At 36.6% G+C, this 9,265-nt stretch overlaps 1 protein-coding gene across 5 annotated transcripts in view; it reads right to left on the bottom strand.

Annotated features, from left to right (window-relative positions):
- Positions 1–6,374: 6,374 nt before the first annotated feature.
- LOC107089083 (coiled-coil domain-containing protein 85A-like) overlaps positions 6,375–9,265 on the bottom strand; it is a 43,494-nt gene continuing 40,603 nt past the window's right edge. For 2 of the 5 annotated variants that reach the window (XM_015381636.1, XM_015381633.1), the window contains exon 4: positions 6,375–7,408. In XM_015381636.1, the coding sequence (XP_015237122.1) occupies positions 7,403–7,408 (6 nt within the window). In that variant the 3' untranslated portion in view covers positions 6,375–7,402. Of the gene's footprint in view, positions 7,409–7,562; positions 7,933–9,265 lie in introns of those variants that run through there. The other 3 variants (XM_015381637.1, XM_015381635.1, XM_015381638.1) reach the window with 2 other exon arrangements.

The raw sequence follows: 9,265 nt of genomic DNA, 5'->3' as shown, positions 1-9,265 counted from the left end.
GATTACCCCAGTCTTTGTTCTGTCTCCCATATATACTCTCCATGTGCAGTTCTTCAATGCTGGTTCCTTGTTATTTATTTACTTCCTTGTCTCTGGCTCCCTACGTGAGTTTTCCCTCATGTTTGCTGGTTTGTGGTTTTAAGTATTTTTGTGTTTTTGGAGATTTGCTTCAGTATCTCTTCATTAAACCTACAAGAACTCATCTCTGCCTCAATTATCAACATTTGGTTCCTCAAGCAAACTCACCATTTTCACTCACAATTATTGGTCGCCCTGGGTTAATCGGACAAAGCAAACCTGATCTCAGATCCTGTTTTGTCAATATCCATCTAAACTTAAGCCCTCGTTTTAACTCATAGGAGTGACATATTCCACCAGTGGGTCACTGAGATGAAACTGGTTTTAGCATGTAATCCAGGCCATTGCTCTTTAATACAAACTGTACATGCCATTACAGATGGAGTATCCCTCTTAAAGAACCAAAGTCACAATAGTGCGATCTACTGATGCAACATTGCATTCACACTTGAAAAAATTTCAGAAGGTAATTCAGAGTAAGTTCACAATTATTAACCAAAAAAGGCCATGTTAAAGTTGTAGGGAAGTCATATTTAAATGTCAAATCATCCTGGCTTGAACATGTATATAAATGTACCCTTTATCAAAAAAATCCTGTCTCAAAATCTGTTTTTTTCGTTATCTTATGCAGGCTAGTTAATTATGCATCAGCCTGAACGCCTAAATTCGGCCAATCATATGTCAAAGATCATCTGTCAATCAATTTTCTTTGGTCATAGCAATTTGATTCATATGTCGCAGATAATATACGCAACGGTTTAAATAAGAATCTTCGAAGAGTAGTGGTGACCGTTACAGGTGTATAGTTGGAAAGCGATTTGTTGGCCATTTTTCAATTCACAAGAACGCGAATATGGACTTGTGTTCTCGCCAAGTATGTCCTTGAGCAGAACACAGAAAAGTGTGGACTCAAGTGTGGGTCAATTGGAACAGAAGCGTACTCGTTACGTCACCAAACACTAAGCTCGTCTGGAGCTGCATTTCACCTCCTGTTATTAATAGTCCATATAGTGACGCATACAAGCATTATGTTCTTGCCTCAAATGATCCTAAAACATACTTTTATTGAACAACAGCAACAGAAAAGAGAACTTAAAACTGAGCTCTGTGAGCGCTTCATTGAAAGGAGACAGAGGAGACTCCTCCACGACCTCCGACACAAAACTCTCCTCCTCTTGCATGTTTCCGCTGTCCATAGCGTTTCTTGAGAGTGTTGTTTCTAAGTCACCAATGTAGTGCTACTTGGTCCCAATGTAATTTCCCATTGGGATCCTACTAGCACTAAGTTGCTAACTGGTTAGCAAGAATGCTTCAGAGAAACTGGCCACAATCAAACTTGCTTGCAAACCTTCCGCCACAACAATCCCGCTCTCTTGATAAATGAACAATCAAATTCACTTTATTCACATGTGGAAAGGCGTGCACCACTTTGGAGAACTCAGAACTGCAATGTTTGGAACAGCCGTTTCCCTATGACTTTAACATGAAGCCATTCCTCAGCCTACTGCTAAGAATACTTGAAATGAATTTGGAAGAAAGGCAATTTGAGTGAGTTTCTCCATCATTTAAATGTGCAGTTCTATCTCTTTGGTTAGTGGCAGTGACAAAACAAACCTTCAACAGACCTGTCTGTGCAGTCATTTTTGGTGCCATAAGCCAGACAGGTCAGAAAAGAAAGGCATGACTAACACATGAGCCTCCAATTATTTTGATCTGATTTTGCTGTTCAAAAATGCTGCTCATTTTTGCTGCTCATTTTAAATCAATTTTTTGAATATATTTTTGAATTAAAACTCGCTTAATTTAGGTTCTAGTAGGATGTCACTGCTGTAATATCCTATATGACCATGATAGGTCAGCTGCCTCATCAAAAATTTAACTGGATTGACTGAGGGATTTAAAGAATAAACATCATTCAAAGAGTAATTGTTCACAGGGAATATTGGGATTGGGTAAACTAAGAGAAAAACAGAATACAAAGAGATTAAATAACACAAAACATGTGAATCCACTGAAGCACAGAGACAACTAAATAAAAAAAATATGACCTCCACTCAAAAGGATCATGGTATTTCACTGATGAAACTACTGTGGTTGATCTTGTGTTGATCAGCTGGTTTCCCAGTAGATCAACTGAATGTCATGTCTGCTGGATAGCGGATTACTGTTATCTTGCAGCTGCAGCATGGTTATGTTCCACTGTGGCCCATTCTGGCATCTTTTTGCTTTACCAGCTGACAAAATTGGTGTTTGCATATTTAGCCTTGTAGCTTCTGGGTATGCAGATGGGCAGGATTGACCCACTGTGACCTTGGAAGAGTGCCCCAGAGCAGGACGGCAGCGACCTAGCGGTAGGCAAAATGTGCTGCATTGCAGCAGAGCAACTCAGGGTGCTGCACGCCTTCACACACGCACACATAAACACATAAAGATGCAGCATTATATCATGAAGCAGCACAGCATGCTCAGATGTACACAAATCAATATCACCACTCACACTTTGTCTTTCTGGAAAAACAGGCAGAGGCGTGTCTTAATACTCCTGCTGCTTTATCACAGATAAAATGCAAAAGCCTTCTAAATGAGTATGAATGTTGTGTTTTCTTTCAAGCATTTCAATCTTGCTTCCTTTATGTATATACAAACTGAAAAATAACACCACAAAATTCAAAATTCTAGCACACTTAACAAACAAGCATGAGCTCTTTGAAGATTTAAAACAGATAGTTAACATGCATGTTATAGTTCACCTGTATTCCACTAAGGCTACATCTATAAGCCTTAGCATTAATGTAGTAGGAGATATCCCTATCACAACAGCACCTACAGACTTTGCAGTGGGCCAGTGGGACATGTACAACAAAACTGGTATACTACTGTATGTTTAATTGTCTTGCTTTCTCAAGCACACTCTCAGCACTGGGATGTTAAAATCGCTCTTAAGAAGTAAACAGCTACCAAGAGCAACGACTAGATTTGGTGGAACAGTTTGAGGATTCTGCAACAGTGCTAGAGACTGTTCCAGCATGAAAAAAAAAATAGTTAATAGACCAGATGTACTATGGAGGTACAATGAACAATCATCTTATTATGGCACCTCTTATTGGGATGGGCACATAAATATGTAAAGCTGACTGTTAAACTGAAGGACTTTTCTATGTGGAAACATTAAACACAAAAAGCTACTGCTTTTTAAAGTGTTGAAGTTTAAGTAATACTTCTGAAAAATGTCTGAGGTCTATTTATGGCAGCAAAACAAACTTTTTACACAGCATCACAGAATGAAACAGGGTTAACATCTTTACAAAAAAAAAAAAAAACACAACCAGAATCAGAAAAGTAGGTTTTTAGTGGACATTAAAAAAAAAAATGTATAGGGTGTTTTTTTGTTTTATTCACTGTTATGGTTAACTAAAATAGAAAGGGGCTTGGGGGATTTTATTTTCATTTTCCATAAGTGAGATCCATCTAATGCTTTTAAAAGTGTGTCAGGAACTGTTTCACCAGCTCTACATTGAAGTTAATCACCACTTTCTGGGATTCTCATTGTTAAGTCTAGAATCTGGATAATACGCAGTTTGAGAAAAATACACATATTTAGAGGCTATGTATCTTCATTACCATGTGATATGGTTCCCAAGCAGACAGGATGCTTCCCTGCACAACTCAAGGTATTATGTGATCATCTCACTGATTCTACATCATTTCACCGTTATAAGACGGGCTTACTTCATCATCCCTACTAATTAGCTGTTTAAATTGCACAGAGGCACCAAATTACACTACGCTGAGGGTTGCTATTTACTTTTTTTCCATAAACATAAGCTCTGCCATTAGTGTTTTTGTTGATGAACACTCAGGGTATTTGTGTACTAGAATTATACCATGAATCGTTTTGGCGATGACAAAATATATTGAAAATACCAATATATTTGAGGTCTACAGAGTAAAAGATTGTCTGAGAATGCTGTATATTACGCCAAGGGCAGCAAACTTCTTAAAAGACAAAAACATCAAATATTTAGCTGTAAAGCCTTACTAATGCTGCAAAATGCTCTGAATTAATTGTTATATAATGGATATAGAAGAAGAAAGGAAGTGTTGAAGCCATTGTCTCCCAACTGACAGGATGATATGTTCTTGTCTTCTAGTTTTTTGTTTCTCTGAAAATTTCCTGTGTTTAAAGGGGATCTGTGTGTGTGAGGAGGATATTAGAGGTTTTGATGTTGTCATTTGACCATGAGAAGGTAAAGCATTTGAATTAGTCAGAAGACTGTATATTGTTTTATTCTAGGCAAATAAAGCAGAGGTTTTAAATTATTACAGTTATTTAAATTCCATAAAAAATTGTATGTAGAAAATCCTGTGTTGTCTTCCTAATTATCATTGAAAACATTTTTCTTTACAATACAGTAATTACAGTACATTAAAACTGAACAGTCGAAAAGGAAATCCTCATACAAGAATACATAAATATAAATACATATTTTATTACAAAAAATGAAGCCACCTGACAAAAAATAAAATTTCATGTCTCTGGATTTTAAACTATGCATAAATGTTTTTTGGTTTTTGTATATTTTCACTTGCACATATGCTTTTTTCTAAACAATAACTTTAAGTCTATCTTGATGCAGCATAATAATCCTGTGGCACAGGATTCCTTTTGTGTTCAAAAATCCTCTTTACAAAACAACCACACTTGCAAAAGAAAATGGACAAAAATAAAAGTGTCCAGTACCTTTACTTGCCTCTTCTTCCCTGAAGTATTTTTGCTTGTCCAGAGCTTGGCACAATGGAGCAGAACAAGTAAGAGATTTTCGTACAGATGGCTGAGCCAGAAACCTTCAGTTTTTATAATTACCCTCAGAGAAATAATCTGATAAATTGTACAGGCTGTTCAAAAATATGGAGGTATGCAAAAATGTATAGATTCATTTTTCATGTAAATATATACAGCTTTGATGTAGACTTAAATTAAATCAGATTTTACTTTAAAAACTGTATTATGCCAGAAAAACAGCATTCAAATTTGTTTTTCTTTGTCATGCATGAACATGTTTAATTGTTCAAATTTACTGCAGCTTTTCTGTTTTAAAACTAAGATATTAGCATCCAAATTTCAATCTGTACTTAGCATAGTCTAATAGTGACTTTCATAATTAATATAGTTAGCACTTAAAAAAAAAAGTAACCTCCCATTACAGTAGCAGCCATTCAAAATGGGCCTTACCAGTCAAACACCAGCCGAATGGCAGCCTACTTCGCTGCAACTCCCAGCAAAAACCTCTCCAACTTCCAACCACTGGAATGACCCCCTCTTTTTCCTGGACTTGCATACTTATGTACTATGATCCTTTCACTGAACTACAGGATCGGACCAGGAGATGACGCTTTTCTTTAGATCTTAATGTCGACAAACTGTGACAGAAAGAATATTTTAGTGCAAAGATTAATGTTTATAAGGAATAAGGAATTGTAGGGGACTAGCCAAGGGACCATCAAGGAAAGTGGGTAGATTTTGAATGGCCAGTATTGTACATTACCAAGAGAATGTAGATTATCTTTACTGTCAGGTTTCCAAAATACCAGAAACGTTTTCCTTATTAGAGTTTGAAAGCTCAAAAGGATCAAATTGGTTATCTCCTAAAGGTGTTGCTCTCTCCCTCATGAATATCTCATCTGTTGCATAAAAAAATACTTCATAGATCTTTGTCCTCTGACTTTATCAGTAAAAATCCCAATGATTTTGACAATTTCTTAGGTCGTCTGCCTGTAATTCTGTAATTTCTACATTATCTATACCGAAAGGTGTTCCTATCTTTCTTGAATATTTTAGATAAGGTGCGGGTTAGATCATAAAATATCTATTTCTGTCATTAGTCAGAGTCTTTCCAGCTGCAGATGGTTTTATTCTTGTCAACAGGTTTTTATCTGGTAAAGATCTTTCATAATATAAATGAGTGTAAAGTCTGACTTTGGGGCCCAAACATGGAGGACACCCATAGATAATGGCTTAGGGGGGGTGAACTGGCATTTTCTTTCTCCATCTTACAAAAGTCTGTCTGATTACTGTTGTTTTTTTGTTTTGTTTTTTACAGAGGTCAATGTTTAATTTTTCCATAGAGAGTTATGCTTAAATCAAGTCCATCAATTAAAAAAAACAACCCTGAGGCAACAAAATCATAGAAAGAGATTAAACAAACGTGCGGTAAATAAAACACACCATGCACATTTAGATAAACACTTCTGTTTATTATTTGATATACTATATGCATTTTCATATAATAGTTCTAATACAAGTAAGTCAAAAATAATAATCATAATATATTTGTATATAGAGATATATAGAAAACTAATCCAATAATCTACTTTTTACTTGAACATCACTCTCTTATAAAACAAACAAACAAAAAAAAAAACTATATGGACAATGTATCACCTTCTACCCATCTTCAATATAGGCGCTTTAAGGGAGCATAAGATAATACAAAAACGAAAAATGACACCTGATCATTGCATTTTGTAGAGCAAGGACACCTGGAGCAGCTATTTATGTCGACCATCTTGGTTTAAGACACAGGAAGAGTTCTTGTTTTTTTACTTGCAAGATTATCTTTGAGAAAAACAAATCTTTTTACATTGAATTCAAATAGCCAGATGTTTATAGGAGGAATGATAGCAGCTATGTGATCATTTGGATTTGGAGACTGAGATAGAACATTAGATTACAGCAGTCTCATTACACCCATTGAAGGTAATAAATTGCAAAAGATTAAGGAGAGGACGGAGAGAGTGGGGGGAAGGAAGATAGCAAAGAGTGTGCGAAAAAGTTACCACAATAAATTAAACATTTTCTTAGCTTTTTTGATTATGAACTACATTTGTAAACAGAGGTTAGCAGCACAAACAGTGCAATGTCCCTAATCTTCTTACCAATCCCCATCCGCACTCACTGTGTTCTCTCCAGGAGTTAGCGATAGCGCAGCTGGCAATTAGAGATATCCTCTCTGAACCATTTAACATGGCAGTCCTCATGAGTCTTCCAAATCGTTATTACCATTCTCTTCAAAAACAACTAAAATATAAAACCCCATTCCACATCCGCTCAAACTCTTGATATGTAGAAATCAAAACATGGAGGCAGGCTGTTTTAAGGGCTGTGCACATGGAAGAGTTCTTGGACTACAGACGGTCCGGAGCCATGGAGGGTGGCTTCCAGAGGCCCTGAAATCTGTCAGGTCCAGAGTCGTGGGAGGGTTCCCTCACTACCACCCCTCTTTCTTTGGAGAGGCATGGTTGGTCAAGTTGTCAAGAGGAGGCATCAAAGCTGTGCAAGAAAAGAGAAGAAGAAAGGGAAAGTTGTTTATTTTAAACTATTTCTGAATTAATTTAGTAAACATGTAAACTTAAAAGCAACCAATGAAACCTTACAGAGGCAGGGTACCTTGAATAGCTACGTTTTTCATACTAGAAACACAAACCTCAATTATTTTATTGGTAATTCACGTGACTGAACAAAACAAAGTGATATACTTGTGAATATCAAGTTGTAGTTAGACCTCTTCCCTCTGAGATCACATTTAGTTGTACCATTGGACTTTACCAGCCCTTCAAGCCCCAAGGGGTTCTGCTGATGTTTGCTCACATCATGTCCAAATCTAAGCTTTCCTAAAATACTTCCATCAACAATGTAAATAACACAACAGCTGTTATCGTTTAAGAGATAAATCGGATGGAACAGTCAGGCCCTGAAATCTGTCAGGCCCAGAGTCAGGGGAGGGCTCCCTCACTACCACCCCTCTTTCTTTGGAGATGCATGGTTGGTCAAGTTGTCAAGAGGAGGCATCAAAGCTGTGCCAGAAAAGAGAAGAAGAAAAGGAAAGTAGTTTTTTTTTTTTTTTTTTTTTTACTGAGACTATTTCTGAATTAATTTAGTAAAAATGTAAACTGAAAAGCAACCAATAAGACAACTGATAACATTTAACCAATAAGACGGCTGTTATCATTTAAGAGATAAATCGGGTGGAACAGGGCATCATCTGTGAAACCAGATAGTTGATGTATTTTTTACAATCTATGATTGGATATTGTGCTGCAGCCCAGCAAAACTGTAAAACAAAATCTATTCTTTAACCCTCTTGCTTCATAAAGGAGGACAAATAGGTGTCCGGCTGGATGCTGCGGCAGACGCCGGACAGTGCAATGAAAATCTTGATTGTCGAGCCTAAAGCCGGACATCTGGGCACCCTAACTAACAACATTAGACTCTTTTCATATTTGGCAAAAACAGCTGTGTATGACCCCCTGCTGGCAAGCTGCATGGCCTTTGTAAATCATCGCTTTATGTCTGGTGATGCCATCATGCATTAGCTTTGATGACATCACCAGAAATCAAGCAATGGAGAGCAATATAGGAGGGAGTCAGGGCGTAGTATGTGTGCTTTATTGTTTCTGTCTTTTGTCCATCCAAATCCATATAACCACGGTAGTTTCATGTTTATCGCATGTAAGCATAGTTGTTTTAGATTGTTAGATTAGATGCAACTGTCGTAATGTTGTGACATAAGTATGTTGCGCTCAAGGGCATCACGGAAGCGGGTTGACCCGGTGCAGGTGTTCCCTGTATACCGATCAGAGACAAGCGTTTGAAGGTGATTAACCTGGGTCGTCTTTTTTTTTTCCTGCCTAGAAGTTTGGCGCTCAAAATTGTTCCTGCAATGCTGATTTTACATGTTTGACGCAAAAATACTGGGATCACTCAGTCCTGCTGTTTTATTTCTGGAATAATTTAACCCTGTTTAATTATTTCACAAAGTATATTTTAATTTTGTTACATTTCTTTAAAGGCATTACTTTTCAGCTTCGTAACTATTTTATAGCTAGTTAAAGGCTGTAAAGTAAAAAAATGTAAAGTTCTAAAACCTCTCATTGTTTTTTCTCATTCTAAAAGAAACATAAATCACATCTACATAAGTCTATTATAATTTACTTACCAAACCACACACCAAAATAGTGCAGACGTGTAGTGATTTTAATCTAATTAATAAAAAACACCTTAAATTCTATAACTGAACCTCTAGTTTTAATGAAATTTGCAATAACAAGACAATTATCCAAATTCTTTGACATTTTAGATTAGAAAAAGTGACTGCATAGTTACTTTTTGGCTCATAATAAGTTATCT

Source organism: Cyprinodon variegatus, unplaced genomic scaffold, assembly GCF_000732505.1.
Source record: "Cyprinodon variegatus isolate N-32 unplaced genomic scaffold, C_variegatus-1.0 Scaffold238, whole genome shotgun sequence".
In the NCBI taxonomy this organism is placed as follows: domain Eukaryota; kingdom Metazoa; phylum Chordata; class Actinopteri; order Cyprinodontiformes; family Cyprinodontidae; genus Cyprinodon; species Cyprinodon variegatus.
This window is presented reverse-complemented; position numbering and strand designations above follow the sequence as displayed.